The 15,332-nt window shown below is 43.9% G+C and overlaps 1 protein-coding gene across 4 annotated transcripts in view; it reads left to right on the forward strand.

Moving 5' to 3' along the window:
• LOC147171707 (Golgi-pH regulating cation channel) overlaps positions 1–14,215 on the forward strand; it is a 55,469-nt gene extending 41,254 nt beyond the window's left edge. The window contains exons 7-27 of one of the 4 annotated variants that reach the window (XM_086080736.1): positions 882–1,118; positions 1,276–1,348; positions 1,452–1,540; positions 1,645–1,764; positions 1,841–1,888; positions 2,304–2,363; positions 2,880–2,978; positions 4,193–4,313; positions 5,617–5,678; positions 6,867–7,050; positions 7,133–7,232; positions 7,308–7,401; positions 7,482–7,559; positions 8,739–8,847; positions 9,085–9,143; positions 9,228–9,331; positions 9,975–10,054; positions 10,796–10,857; positions 11,655–11,707; positions 11,791–11,821; positions 12,850–14,215. In XM_086080736.1, the coding sequence (XP_085936862.1) occupies positions 885–1,118; positions 1,276–1,348; positions 1,452–1,540; positions 1,645–1,764; positions 1,841–1,888; positions 2,304–2,363; positions 2,880–2,978; positions 4,193–4,313; positions 5,617–5,678; positions 6,867–7,050; positions 7,133–7,232; positions 7,308–7,401; positions 7,482–7,559; positions 8,739–8,847; positions 9,085–9,143; positions 9,228–9,331; positions 9,975–10,054; positions 10,796–10,857; positions 11,655–11,707; positions 11,791–11,821; positions 12,850–12,891 (1,902 nt within the window). In that variant the 5' untranslated portion in view covers positions 882–884 and the 3' untranslated portion in view covers positions 12,892–14,215. Of the gene's footprint in view, positions 1–881; positions 1,119–1,275; positions 1,349–1,451; positions 1,541–1,644; positions 1,765–1,840; positions 1,889–2,303; positions 2,364–2,879; positions 2,979–4,192; positions 4,314–5,616; positions 5,679–6,866; positions 7,051–7,132; positions 7,233–7,307; positions 7,402–7,481; positions 7,560–8,738; positions 8,848–9,084; positions 9,144–9,227; positions 9,332–9,974; positions 10,055–10,795; positions 10,858–11,654; positions 11,708–11,790; positions 11,822–12,849 lie in introns of those variants that run through there. The other 3 variants (XM_086080735.1, XM_086080738.1, XR_015095583.1) reach the window with 3 other exon arrangements.
• Positions 14,216–15,332: the final 1,117 nt, after the last annotated feature.

Here is a 15,332-nt window from a genome sequence, read left to right on the forward strand (position 1 = left end):
CCTCTAGGGGCCGCCACGGACAACTACAACAATACTCACAGCATTCCTCCGAAAATCCACACGGAAATATTGTCACGATGCAGAGCAGAGGCCTGATCGAACATAGTCATCTCATTTGAATAATAATTCGGTAATGCAGGTAGCAACGCATTCAACGTCGTTTCGTGCACATTTCCAGATGAAATTAAGGTTGGCCGCGACCCGACCCCGGATAAGCAGTAGATGATGTATGGATGACTAATGAGGCAATTTTTTTCAAATTTATTTTTTCTATTTATAATTTTAAAATTAATGTATTAATCATTTTATTTGCAATCATTCATTTAGTCGGACTGTTTTCTATTTTTGATTAAATATTTTCTTATTTTGTTATTTCAAATTAATATAGATTTTTTTTAAATTGTTACTGTTTGTTATTTTTCTATGTATTTATTACCCCACACACACACACACAAAATATATATATTTTGTTAGGAATTATTCATGTTGTGACAAGAACGCTATATAATATTATGTATTTTTTCCCATATAGATAGTAGATATTGCTAAATATTGTTAATATTTAATATGTTAATAATGAAATAGAAGGCGTGGGAAGAGAAAAGTTCATGTTTATTTTTTCCTTTTGGTTTTGCATCTGCCGATGTTTCAAATTATTTTGTTTTTTAATTCACAAGTTACTATATTACACTTTTCTAAGTATGTTACTTGTTTAAAATTCCTTTTATGTTCGAAATAAATTGAAAACTAGTATCTGTGTATTTTTAATTATAGCTATATACTTTTATTTTTATTTTACTTTTATTTATTTTATTTATTATTATTGTATTATACTTTTACACACAAAACTTGAGATTCTTTTTTTTTTCTGGCGGCGACAGCTGATGGCGTCACTGCTGTTTCTCTGTGACGTATGCGGAAGCAGGAAGTGGCGGGCTCCAACGAGTCGGACTTTTCGAGCTCGCCTCGCTGCTGTGATGGCGTCTTCCGCGGGTCTTGAGCGGACCTGGTCGGCGCTGTGGACCAGGACGGTCCTCCTGCTGCTGCTGCTGTCCGGACTCCACGGACCGAGTTCGGTGGTGTCGGAACCGGGAAAATGGATCCTGAACGTGGACAGCGTAAGTTTGCCGTTGACGTCGGCGACGCAGCTGCGCACACGCGCTCATTCGCTTTAAAATACACTTCAGTGCGTTTTTGCCACTCAACGCGGAGCTAACGTAGCAGAAGGAACTTCGCGTCACATCAAATTTCTCTTTATATGTGTGTGTTTTCCAGGAGACTTTGAGGAAGCACAGCCTTTTCATCTTTGCTAAAACTCTCTTCAACAACAGCGTCGTCCACCTTAAATGTACGCATGCGCGCGCGCTCGCGCACGCCTCACGTTGCAACATGGTCTCCTTGATTTCCGCATTGTGTGTTTGTTTGTGTTTGCGGCTCATTGGCTGTGCCAGTGACGTGCGACTCACCTTCCCCACTGCACTTGAACGTATCGTGGTACCTGAGGAGCTCTCACTGCTACGATGAAGTCTTCAGTCTGGATGTAAAGACACACGTTCACGTCGCATGTGTCTGCGGTGCGTGCGCGTGCGCGTGCCCTGACCTAACGAGCGTGTCTCTTGTCTTTCCGTCGGTCCGACCATCCAGGCGACACATGCGGGAAGGTACTTCGGATCCTCCGAGGCGAATCCGGGCGGAGGAAGCGGATTCTATGTCTTCCATCAGTACCCGCTCATCTCTTGCCAGCCGCATGTGGACCCCAACATAGTGAGACGCACACACACACACATTGTGTAACAATGTGTGAGCGTGTGATAAAAGCGCTGTATTTTTGTCCTCGCAGTTTGGTCTGGATACCTTCGATGAGAAAACGCAACTGACGGAATTGCAGGTGAGAAAACCAAAGTAGCGAGCCGGCCCAACAACGCGTTGCCACGCAACACGACTGCCGTGGAGCCTCTCTGGCTTTCCTCGCTTGGAAATTTATCCTCTCACTGCAGTTGTTAAACGGGGACGTTGCCATTTTGAAAGCACTTTTATTTGACGTCGACGGGAGGCGCGTGCAGGTGAGCGGCGGTGAGCGCGCAAGACAAATGATTGATACCTTGTCGTTCTCTGGTTAGATAACTTTTAGTCCAACAATGGAGACATTTGCAATACGCGCGGCGGGTTCTTAAAGCGAGTGCAAACGCTGTCTTTTGAAGGTAAAGGTTCAAATGTTGCAACTTTCTGTGATTGGCTGGCGACCAATCCAGGGTGTCCCCTTGCCTCTCCTTTTGATGCTGACAAATGCTCACAATTTCCAGCCGAGCACAGAGAAGACCCCCGGCAGGAGGCGCCGAGAGGCGGAGCTTCCCAAAGCAAAGGTGAGGACGGACGTCGTCATCGTCATCTTGGTGACTTGACTTCATTTGTGAAGTGCTTTCATTGCATTATGTGGAAAAAGTGCAGGGTTTCCTCATTTCAACTGCCATCATTATCTTGAATAATCCCGGCGCTTAATTTTACACACTGTAGCATTTTTTTGTAGATCAACCAGGGCCATGTCGCAAAAAAGCTCTTTCCCCTTTTGGATATTCACAGATTTGTGAATAATGATGAAACTTAGCTATGTTCTCATGCTAATTGCTGCAAAACCCTAACACTAAACAGATAGAAAATAGCTTTTCCCCCTGACGAAACAAGAGACTCATCTTTCTTTTGGTAGGTTCCATGTTTTTATAGCAATACAACGCAATATTCTGTGGGCCTTTCAATGTCAAAATCCAGTGAAACCGCCGGGAGCGACGGGAGTTGCTTCAGTGAAAATGCCTGCGAGTGAATGAGTTTTTAATACGGTGACTCATTTGCACTTCCTGTTCCTCCGTGTCGTCGTCATCCAGTCAGCTGCGGGAGAAGCTGATAAGGACCAGAAGAAGAAGAAGAAGACGACGGCGGCGGCGGCGACTTCGGCGGGAAATGCCGATGGTCCTCCCAAACAGGTCAACTTGATGTTTTCATGTCCTCTTGAGATGATGTCATCGCAAATGTTGTCTTTCTCGTCTCATTTACATGATTAACATCTCGCCTCGTCATCCTGATTTCATATTCATTTCATCTCGTTCTCTCATCAAATTTCGTCCGGATAGTTCCCCCCCCCCTTTTTTTTTTTTCTCGTCATTTTGTCCCTTTCCCCAATTCATTTTCAACCTGCACTCATCAGAGGTCACCAACTTTGACGGCTGCCAAAGAGCTCCGACACCAATTTGAGTACTTTGCCTTCCTTGTCGGACACTTAAATCATCACATTGGATTTCACTACAAATTGGCGAGTTCGATCAACTTTCACCGCACTTTCCACATCCCCGACGAGATCGCGGGACCCTTTGTGGGTCGTACGGAACGTAAACAAATCACAGCCAAGCTGAGCGATGGCGAATCTCATCACTTAAGGCGCAGGTTTTGCGAATAAGCGCTGGCAAGACCGGATACGCGTCACACGTTTTGACCGGAAATTACGTCAAACGTACGTTTGTAGCCGCAAAGCAATGTCGGACGATAAAGTAAGGTATGTTTGGGGGACGACCAAACAGAAATCTTGTTGAAATTAAAGAAGCGAATATTCATGCCATTCGAGATGAAAAACAGCAAAGAAACGCTACGGTCGATCAACAATTACAAAAGCAGACTCGTACGGCGTCATCGCACGGCGCAGTCGCTTCCTGGTCTTTTGCTGCTGGATCACATCTCGATGGTGTGTAGCGCCACCTACAGCGCCGGAGTCCACTCTCAATATTTGCATAAGAACAACAGATTAAACGGGCATAAGTCGCATGTCCGCTTTGCACATTTTCACAACATTGGCCTGAAAAAAAATCAAAACAATTGGATTGAAACCTAACTATTGACCCCATTTTGCTGTCATCCTTCCTCGGACCCGCTACATTAGCAGAAAGCGGGATTGAAATATTTTTTTCTTTTAACTACCACAATGGATACATTTGTAGTAGACACACAAAAAAAAACAGTTTTGGTTTCGGTAAATCATCTGTAATTTTTCATATCGTGCATGACTCATCGTGATTTTATCCAACTTGCTTATCAATCTCATTTGATCTCATTCCATCCTGAACTCACCTTCGCTCACGTCAAAGTGATGTCATGTTGATGCCGATGTGCACGCCGGTCGTGATTTTGTTTTTGTTTTCCCTCCCAGGCTGCCGCACACCCTCATTTGGACGCTGTGGCCGAGAGCTGGGCGGACGGTCCGTACATGTTCCTGCTCAGCGTCCAAGAGGTCAAAGACAAGAACCAGGAAGCCCCCTGGAACCTGCAGCGTCAGTACACGTTCTCGTTTGCGCCTGCTCACGTGTCGCGATGATGACGCGTTATGTTTGTTTGTTCCGTAGCCCGTCTGGAATAATTGTCATTGACATGCGTGTTTGCTTGCGAACGTCACGCTGCTTCTTTCCCTCCCCGATCAGTCAACTTACTCGCCGCTGTGGGAGGCGGGACTCGCACGCACACACCATGAACATGGTTGAAGCAGAGAAAATGAGTGTACTTAAAGTCAAGTTTACGTCGTCTCTAATTGTAAAATCCCAGAAAGTTGAGCGGCCTAAATGGAATTAGCTGTGAACGTTTTGGATTAGCCAAACGAACGCCGAGCGAGCCGCCCGCTAACATCGACAAGACGCTACGTTGCATTTGTTTGAAGAAAGGGGCACCACAACGAAGTCCATTTGCAACACAACCATCCAACGCAGTTTCTTCCACTGGTAAAAAAAAAATTTAAAAAAGAGAGAAAGAGAAGATGGAGGGCCGTCCACGTCCCGACAGCTTGCGATTGCGAACGCCTCTCGGAAGACGGAAAGAAGCCAAACTTGTTTCTCTGCCACAACTCAATACTGTACGAAACAGGCCAAAAGTTGGGACACGCCTTCTCATGTCATTGTCTTTATTTTTCATTGTGGACTCACATTGAAGGCATCAACACTATGAATGAACACACGTTCATTTCAAATCAAGGTCAAATCATTGAAAACATGTTTTATATTGTAGTTTCTTCAAAACAGTCACTCTTTGCTCTGATGTTTTTTTTTTCTGGGTGAGCTTGAAGAGTCGTCACCTGGAATGTTTTTCAAACAGGATTGAAGGACTTCCAAAGAGGTGAGAATGCCAAAAGTGTGCAAACTGCAATCATCACAGCAAAGGTGGCGATTTTCAAGAAGCTACCATCGAAAACGTGTTTTCAATGATGTCACTTCTTTTTTGGAAGTTCGTAACTCCACACGTGTTCATTCTTAGTTTGAATGCATTCGGTGAGAATGCACAATGTAAAAAGTCATGAGAATAAAGCAAACAAATTGAGGTGTGTCCACATTTTTGACCTTTCCTCTGTCACCGGTGCAGTTTTATTTGTATTTTTCATTTATTGAAGATATTTAACTTTTTGTGTTTCAATGCCAGTCTTCAATTTTCTTGGGAATGAATTGCTCATAAAAAGTATGTACGAGAATTATGCTGCAATATTGTTATGTATAAAAGCACATCAATGATATTATCATTGATGGCGAGAAAATGTGTCCGCGTTGTTGTGACAGGCATGCTAACATGTGCACGTGTGCCGTCTGTTGGCAGTGGACGTGAGCATGAAAGGACCTCGCGACTACATCTCGGCCTCGGAATGGCCGCTCATGCTGGTAAGAACCCGTTGAATTTGGTGCTAGTTTGTCGACATGCTTTAGCGGGTTCTGTCCATCTCTGGCCCGACCCGTCAATAAGTGGACCGGTCTCTGGCTGTTGATGCGATGATGCAACTTGGAGACTGACTACTACTGCCCACGAAGAGACGCTGGAGCGGAGCGGACATTAGTCTCTCTCTGTTAAATCCACAATCTGGTGCTTCCGGGTCCGTTCAATTGAGGTTCCACTGCATTCAACTTGTGTCATCTGGTATGTTTTTGGGGGACAGACCGATGTGCTTTTTCAGGGCTGATGCCGATTATTAGTAGTCAAGGAGGCCGATAACCAATATTTCAAGTTGGCATTCATTTGCGGTAAAAGAGAAAATAATAGCGTCAAAAAATGTACTTGTTCTTTTAATTTGAAACATTTAAAGAATAGACAGCTTTGTTTAAAAATTCTAACAGAAATTGTAGGGCGCTTCCAGGGTCATCACGTGTTAAGCGAAATGAAAAACAAAGCAAATAAATAGCTCCTCAAAAGTTTTGGGCTGTGAATAAAGTTTTCCAAAAGTTTTTGTCAGGGTTTGGAAAAGGTTTTAAAAGATCTGTCCATTCGTATTTGTAAAAAATGTATAAAAGCTCAATTACTGCAAATATATATATATATATATATATATAAATATATATATATATATATATATAGCATCTTGACTGCTTAATGTCATTTATTTTGTGTTGATTATTATTCCTTTTTTCTTTTTTGATCAGGGGCAGATACCACACGCTTCACTTCTCTCTGCCCCCTTTCATTTCTTTTTTAAAGAATGGAATACATTTTTTTGAATTGAATTGAATTAAAATTTGAATCTTCGCAGACAGTGAAAAATGGTCTGAATGTGTTTGAGTAAAAACTGTCTGAACATTTTACAAATCCTGATGAAAACCCCAATTTGCTACATTTGCAAGCATTCACCGCTCAGTGAGAGAAAGGCCGATATTTGTCAAAATGCCAAATATCGGCACCGATAATCGGTCTGTCCCTAATGTTTTTGTATAAGGCGGTGCTGTTTTTCGTGTTAAAACCTGCACAAGAAGATTTTGTGTGTGTGTGTAAGTCATTTCCGATGACTCGTAACTTGCAAAATTGTCAAGTTGAGCAAGCAGGCGTGGTGGTCGGTCTGTTGTGGTTTCCCCCCCGCTCAGTTCTACATGGGGATGTGCATCGTGTACGTGCTGCTGGCGCTCTTGTGGCTCCTCCTGTCGGCGTGCTACTGGCGAGACCTGCTGAGGATTCAGTTCTGGATCGGAGGCGTCATCTTCCTGGGGATGCTGGAGAAAGCCGTGTACTACGCCGAGTTTCAGAGCATCCGATACGACGGCATGTCCGGTGAGTGCACGCCCGCGTTGCGCCGCCGCGCACGCCGACATGTCACGTGCCGACGCCTTTGTGGCGGTTGTTTGGGCTCCAGTCCGCGGGGCAGCGGTATTCGCCGAGGTCCTGTCGGCTGTCAAGAGGACGCTGGCCCGCGTGTTGGTCGTCATCGCCAGCCTGGGATACGGCATCGTCAAGTGAGTGTCCGTGTGGGGGGGGGGCGTGTCCTTCTCATGACGGCGTGCGCGTGACGGTGCGCGTGTGTCCGTCAGGCCCAGGTTGGGCGCGTTGCTCCACCGCGTGCTCGGCGTCGGCCTGCTCTACCTCATGTTCTCCGTGGTGGAGGGCGTCCTACGAGTCAACGCCGTAAGTCGCGTAACGCGCCGGCACGCGACTTTGCCGGCGAGCTGTCATGTCAAACCAAGAGCGTGTGTGTCTCCCTTCAGGATCGAGGCAACAACGCCAGCAGTATTCTTCTGTGTGATGTTGTGCTCGCTTTCACCGACTCCTGCGTCATCTGGTGGATATCCTTTGCGGCCTCTAGGGGGCACCAAAATGTTGCTCTGCCACTTTCCCATATATTCACACTGCACTCAATTCAAAAATGTTTTCTCGTTTTTTTTTGCTATATATCAGATTTTTTTTCATGCGGTCTGCAGTACAATTCCTATTCCCCCCCCACCCCAAATCGGACTTTGGTCTCTTTTGCATGTGAATATAAATGTCAAACGTCGGCATTACTTGTCAAACGTATTTTTGTGGCAGGCCACATTGTTGTTCCGATTTTGCTCCGTTGGCCGTCAAATGTTTCATCGACGTTATACACAACAAATTGGTTGGGTTTCCATCCATCCATTTTTATTTCAATTTTCAAATAATGCGAAAATAAAATTAATGGAAACGCTACAAACTGGAAAAAGGAAAAAAATAATTGTACGCTTAGAGAGGGTGTATTTTAAAGTGTGTCCAAAAAAGGAAAATGCGCATTTTTGGGTTTTGCGAATAACTGCCGACAAGACCGGATACACGTCGCACATTTTGACCGGATATTACGTCACGCAAACGTTTGTCGTCCCAAAGCAATGGCGGACGATAAAGTAAGGTATGTTTGGGGGCGGCGGCGAAACAAATCAAAAACGAACAATCATGCAATTTTAGATGGAAAACAGCAAAGAAATGCTACAATTCATCAAAAATGATAAAAGCAGACTCCTACGACGTCATCGCGCGGCGCTGTCGCTTCCTGGTCTTCTTCTTTTAAATTACTGGTGAATCACATCTCTATAAGGTGTATAGCGCCACCTACAGCGGCGGAGTCCCGTCTCAATATTCACAAAACAACAGATGGAAACGGGCAGAAGTCATTTTGCGCATTTTCAGGAAATTCGCTTCAAAAATGTGAAACAATTGGATGGAAACCTGATGGATAATTTGTTTTAAAATCACAGCTTGTTCAAGTTAATAATAGTTTGCTCACAAAACAAAATGCTGCTATATCTGAAACGTGTGATTGATTCCATCCGACAATTTGAAATTTTGGTTGCGCAAGATGATTCTTTTGCGAGCCACAGGGAATGACGCGGCGGGCCGCTTCTTGCCCCCCGCGCCCGAGTTTGACACCTTGTGGGAAGGATTCAGGCTGACGTCCAAGTTCTTTTTCTTCCCTTTTGTTGTCTTTCCTTGACTGCGTTTTGTGCTGGCACATTTTTGTCAGTCTGGCTCAGACCATGAAGCTGCTCCGACTGCGACGCAACCTGGTCAAGCTTTCGCTCTACAGACACTTCACCAACACGCTCATCTTTGCCGTCATCGGTACTCACACTCGCGTGTGTGTGCGTGTGTGTGTGTGTGAATGGCATTTCTAAGTGTGCAATTGTGTATATCTGTGTAATCATGCAATAGTGTGTGTTTGTAGTTGTGTGCACCTAACTGTTTGTGATGGCGTGTGTGTGTGTGTGTGTGTGTGTGTGTGTGTGTGTGTGTGTGTGTGTGTGTGTGTGTGTGTGTGTGTGTGTGTGTGTGTGTGTGTGTGTGTGTGTGTGTGTGTAGCATCAGTCATCTTCATCATTTGGACCACAAAGACCTTCAAGATGGCCAAATGTCAGTCTGTAAGTGTTGAGCACTCGCGCGTGCATTTCTTCCCATCACCCAAAATGAAATGCGTGTGCGTGCGTGCGTGCGTGTGCGTGCAGGACTGGCGCGAGCTTTGGATTGATGATGCTTTCTGGCGGTTCCTGTTCTCCGCCATCCTATTGGTCATCATGTTCCTATGGCGACCGTCGGCCAACAACCAGCGGTGGGCCGTTTTCTTTTCAACTCATTTAGTCCCAGCTAGTTATTTAGATCAAGTTCAACATTTTTTTTTCAAGTAATACAGTAAAAGAGAGTTATTAGAATGTCGTTTCCCCTTAAACACTTACTGTATTGCTTTGTTGTTGTTGCATAATCATTATGCCTCGACTTGACCAAATATTGACACAAAGTATGCATGTGAGGTGCAGATCCTGTTTTTGCCCACTTGGGGGTGGCAATCGCCACGTTGTACACTTCAAATGATGGAGAGTGGAGAGTTAGCGCGCTTGACGTTACCTGGCTAACAGTTAGCTGCCACTCTGCGTGCTGCGTACTGACTGATGGCGTCGGTCGTCGGCAGGTCGTCCAAAAGAATGCGCCTGCGTTTCTTTTTGTTCAGCCTTTGTTCAATAAAGCCGTTGGTCGTGGAGGGATTATTATTACTAGGATGATATAAAATCAGATAAATATCTTTAGTTTGCCGTAGACGTGCCGTTGTGTAAACCGGTTTGCTGAAGAATCCCCCAACCAAGCAAAAATCTGCAACATCAAATGAGTTGTATTTAAAAAAGAAAAAAACACACAATCCCGTGAGAGCGTGATATGGCGAGGGCCGACGAGTTGATGTTTCCAGGTGTGTGTTCCAGGTACGCCTTCCGCCCTCTGGTGGATGATGAGGAGAACGATGAAGAGGAGGAGGAGGAGCTCATGGTGAACGAAGCTTTTGGTCAGTCGTCCGTTCTTTCTCCTCGCTGCATCATCGTGTTTGTACGCAAGCGTTTTGCTGCCTTACCACGGGAAAAAAAAAAGTTTGGATGATAATTTGTTACGTTTCACATAAAAATTTAAATGAAAAAGTGGCTTTTGCATTCCCAGGTTTAGGCGCAGTCTCGCCTCATTAATTAAAAATAAATAAATTAATTCATACACAGCATTATCGAGCAGCAGCGTCGCTACGTCAAGACCAGAGATGGGAAAAGTACTGACATTCTCTACTTGAGTAAAAGTACAGTTACATGTGTAAAAAAAAACAATTTTGGTAAAAGTACTCATTCAAAAAATTACTCTAGTAAAAAAGAAAAGTACAGGCTCTGAAATGTACTCGACGAGTAGAAGTAAAAAGTATTTTTACCAGGAAAAAGTCAGAAGTAGTCTAAAAAATAAATACTCAGGAAAGTACAAAGTACTAAAAAAAACTACTCAAGTACAGTAACAAAAGTATTTGTACTACAGCAGACACTTGAAGCGCAAGGAATGGCTGATCACGTTTCATTGTGAAATGGATGACGTTGAAAGGTGGAAATGGGAAAGTTGTCAGGATAATTGTCTTCTTTTTTTTAAATTTGTGGCAGGCAGCAATACGCTTCACAATATTTGTTTGCTTCCTAGCAAAAAAATAAATAATCAAAGTCAAAAGAATGCCTGACTGTCTTGGGTGCGTTTGTTTTCCCCGCCTGTGCGTCTGCAGAGGGCATGAAGATGAGGGGTGCGAAGAATGAGACCAACGGTGCCACCAGAGCCAACAAAGTGGTGAATGTTTACAACACACACACACACCCACACGCACACACACACACACACACACACACACACACACATCCAAGCCAACGCTGGTGACCCCACTCAAAGGTTTTGCCAGATACAAGCGGTCGATTGGCCTTTTATTTATTTATTTACTTATTTTAAAATACAGTACAGGCCAAAAGTGTTGGCCGCACTTTCTTCTTCCATGCATTTGCTTTATTCTCATGACTTTGTAGATTCTCACTGAAGGCATCAAAACTATGTATGGACCGATGTGGACTTATGTACTGAAGGGAAAAAAGGAAAAAAGGGGAAATAACTGAAAGCGCGTTTTATATGATAGATTTTTCAAAATAGCCGTCCTTTGCTTTTGTTCCTTTTTTTGCATACTCTTGTCATTCTTACGTTTGGGAACAACTTAAAAACGGTTAGAAAACCCTTTCAGGTGACTGACTCCCTTTTGAAGCTCACTGAGAGAATGTGCAAAAAAGTCATCAGAGAAAAAGGCGGCTATTTATGTGATTATTTTATTATTTTCATTTTTTTGTTTGTTTAAGTTTTGACGCCTTCAGTGAAAATGTACATTGTCGTGAAAATAAAGTGTCGCATTGAATGAGAAGGTGTGTCCAAACGTGTAACGCTTGTGAACACAACACAAATGTGCAATCTGGATCGTGACGCCTCCGTATGGATCCTTGTCGAGGCCCGCAAGAATATTTGGCCATATTGATTTTTTTCCGGCCTTTAACAATGCGCGGCGTTAGTTGAAGCGCACCTAACTGGGCGTCGCTTGCGCTTTGCAGGATGAAGATCTGAAATGGGTGGAGGAGAACATCCCGTCGTCCATGGCTGACGTGTAAGTGTTGGCATCATGTGCCCGTCTGATGTTTTGCCGTCGATGGCGCCGCGCTCATGTCGTCCGTGTCTTCCCGCCCGCAGCGCCCTGCCGCCCCTGCTCGACTCGGACGAGGTGAGTGCGGGTGGGACACGTTGGGCACAATTACAGACGTTCCACAGCACGACTTTCAGTGCCGACGCTTTCTGCAAAAAAAAATTCCCAACATCGCATCCATTTCGTGGAATTGGCTCTCGTTTTGGAGGAACGAGTATGAGGAAATTCATGATTGATCCGGTTGGATTTCCTGCCTTATTTATTCACATTTTCAATTCCTTTCTGATAAAGATCAGAATGGTGATCCATATTGGAGTCCAAAATCACAAGTTTGTGGGATGTGGGCACCATTGAAAGTGAGGTGGACATCAAATTGAAAGATGGGAAAACACAACGTGTCGTGCTGCTTTCATAGCTTGTTTGTTTGTTTTGGTGGAGAGTAGGGATGAGAATTGATGAGATTTTTACGATTCCGTTTTCGATTCTGCTTAGTCTACGATGGCTAAACTTTGATTTATTTAGGACTGTTCATTATGTAAAAAAGAAAAAGAAAAAAGCTGTCACAGCAATAAGGTCTGACAACCAGTCAAAATGTACCTCCCATCAGCAGGGGGCGCCAAAGTCTTGGTAAAGAGCAGCCCTTGTTTTGCCACCGTGTTGATAAGCAGCCAACGGAGGTCACTTGACATCAATTCAGGTGAACGCAAGCTAGGACGTGCTTGTGTGATGTTCACTGTGAGCTCGCCGCAACATGGCTCTTATGTCAAGAATGTGAGTAACATGTTACGTATCCAAATGGAAGGAGGCGATGCACTTTGTGGAGAAATCGCGTGGATGTGGATGTTGAAAAGACCAATCATGTTGAAGAATGATACGCAATGTTATGCGCTTCTCCCCATCTTATTCGTGCAAGCGTGTGCCGTACGCGGTGGCCTTTTCGCCATAGAGAAAGAAAATAACGTGGAAAATCAATGTGTTGACGTTCGGCGGCCCGTAGCCAGTGGCGGGTTTGAGTGACTCTTATTGGTTTGTGCTCATTTCAGCTGTCAATCAAATGTCTTGTTGGGTGGACGTTTGAAGGTCAAACTTGTTGTTTTGTGCGTCAGGAAACCAAGACGACCAAGTTTGAGATGTCCAAGATGGAGTGACGTCCTTTGGGGGAAATGCCAGCCGAGCACAAGCAACTCCAACTTTATGAGCTTTGTAAGCATCAATTGGACAAACACTCACCGAGGCTCATTTCTTTCTTTCTTCGTGTTTTTTTTCTATGATCAATCAATACGCTTTGTATTTATGTACATAAACGCACGCACCGATTGTGAAAGCGCTTTATGTGTAACGATGGCGCGTTGTGTACGCCGTTGCCACGGCAGCGCTGCTTGCGTGTGTGTGTGTGTGTCTTTGCTGACTTTTGGGTTCAGTGGCACTTGTGTTTGGACTGCTGAACATCATTTATTATGCAGTCATGTGACTAAAATGGCTTCTTCTTTTTTTTTAAACAATTTGTTTTGCAGTCGTGATTTTCTTCCCAAGTCTCACCCGCTGCTGCGTTCATCCTTTTGTGCAATATATATCGACTGGATTTGCGCTGACAACCAAAATAAACGTCACATGTTCGCCCAGGTTTTGACTGTCATGTGACCAAACGGAAACTGAAACCACATTTTACAAAACTTAATATTAATTGTAGTGTAAATGTGCTTAATATTCTTAATTTTGTAAATGAGCTTTTAGGGTTTCTTTTTTAATCACAAAATCACACCCAAAAAACTAAAGCTAAGACTAATAAAACCAAAACTAAGCATTTTCAAAAAATATTTGTGTTTGTATAGTTTAACAAGGAAAAGTATATTTTGTATTTTATAAAAACGTACTTCAGCAGAATGTCAAGTTTGAAAGCGTTTGTGCTGCTCCTGCTGTGCTCATCATAGCCACCGGGAGGCAGTATAACACTACAGTCATACAGACACAAATCAAGATCGGTCCGCTTCGACTACTCTTAATTCTTTGCAGAGCATAAAAAATATATATGCCTGTGAGTGAAAATTAGCTGCCATTGTTTTGAAAATCAGCAGCTGTTGAAACGTCTGACATCCTGCCCGCATGAGCTCATTGGTGGATATTTTGACCGGAAACTCGTCAGCCAATCAGAGAAGGCTATCCCAATTCGCAGACAAAACGAGGGTGGAGGAAGTGAAATCATAATAATGAAGTTGTAGTGTTTGAATTTCTTTTACCTGAATTTAGAGGTGCGACGCGCCCAAAATATTTTGGCACGATGCTACTCGGTACTCTTCTATATTTTATCTGCTTTTTCCTCCGCAGGTTTGTGTTCAATTATTCTTAACACCACTACCAAACCGTTAGCATGTCAGGGCCGTTTTTAGCATTGTTTGTTAGCATTAAGCTAAGTGAATTGTCCCAAGGCAAAGCTATGTAGTTGTTTCAAATAAACCGCACGTGTTGACTTTGTTCCATGTTTAGTTTGTGAGTAAACATCAGTTGCCAGTAAACGACTTGATGAAATGTTCAATCTCTCAACAACTGACCTCTAGTGCAGGGGTGCTCAAGTTGGGTCCTCGAGAGCCCCTATCCAGCCTGGTTTCCGTGACTCCTTCCTTCAGCGCAGCTGAATCGAATGATCAGCTGATCAGCACGCTTTGCAGAAGCCTGATAACGATCCTGATCATCAATCAGGTGTTAGTGGAGAGAGACATGGAAAACAGGCTGCATAAGTAGGGGCTCGCCAGAACCCAACTTGGCCACCCCTGCTTTAGTGTGAGGAGAATAATAAGAACATCTCAAATAACTTGACAATTAAAAGTTGCAAAGTGTTGAGTGGAAAAAGGTTGTCGCGTTGGCGTCTTGTGGAAGAAGAAGAGCAGCCGGCACATCGCAGGGGTTCGAAGATGAAGGTGAGAAAAAAAAACTTTTGTTTGCCATCCAAACAAAAGTGTGAAGTCCTAATTGCTGCCTTTGACAACATTTCACAGTTGCTGCTTGCCGGAGAGAGAATCCAACTTCATCATCATCATCATCATCATCGCGGGAGCGCACACGGACGTCAGCATGAAGCCTCATGACGTCATCGGTGAGTCATGTGACCGTCAGCCAACACGAGTTTATTTCTGGGCTCATCAGGATCGTTATTGGTAACGGGATATTTTTTTGTGTTGCTTTTGAACAACCTTTACGAAAGGATTTTACCGTAAAATCTCACGAATAACGTTCATTTTTTCTCTGCAAAATGATGATCCGAAATGGAGGCGGTATTTATACACGAACGACGACCGCATTTGTCGACATTATTATTAAGACCTCTACCGAGCCAGTGCCTCGGGCAGGGGTTATTCCAAAATAAAATAAAAATAAAACAGAACGGATTAATAGTGCATTTCAAACACAACTTTGCAACGTTGCATATTATTATTCTCAAACTTGTGATGATGCACTAGTTTTTAGGAGCTAAAAGGTTGCGCGCGTGTGTGTTAGTAACGTGGACGGGCATGTTTTTGTGTGTCATTCCTTTCAACGCACTTTCATACAAAGAAAAGTGCTATTATTGCGGCGGTTACGTAAACGGATGAGA

This window comes from Leptonotus elevatus, chromosome 7 (assembly GCF_054856555.1).
Source record: "Leptonotus elevatus isolate MCC_2025b chromosome 7, RoL_Lele_1.0, whole genome shotgun sequence".
Taxonomy (NCBI): domain Eukaryota; kingdom Metazoa; phylum Chordata; class Actinopteri; order Syngnathiformes; family Syngnathidae; genus Leptonotus; species Leptonotus elevatus.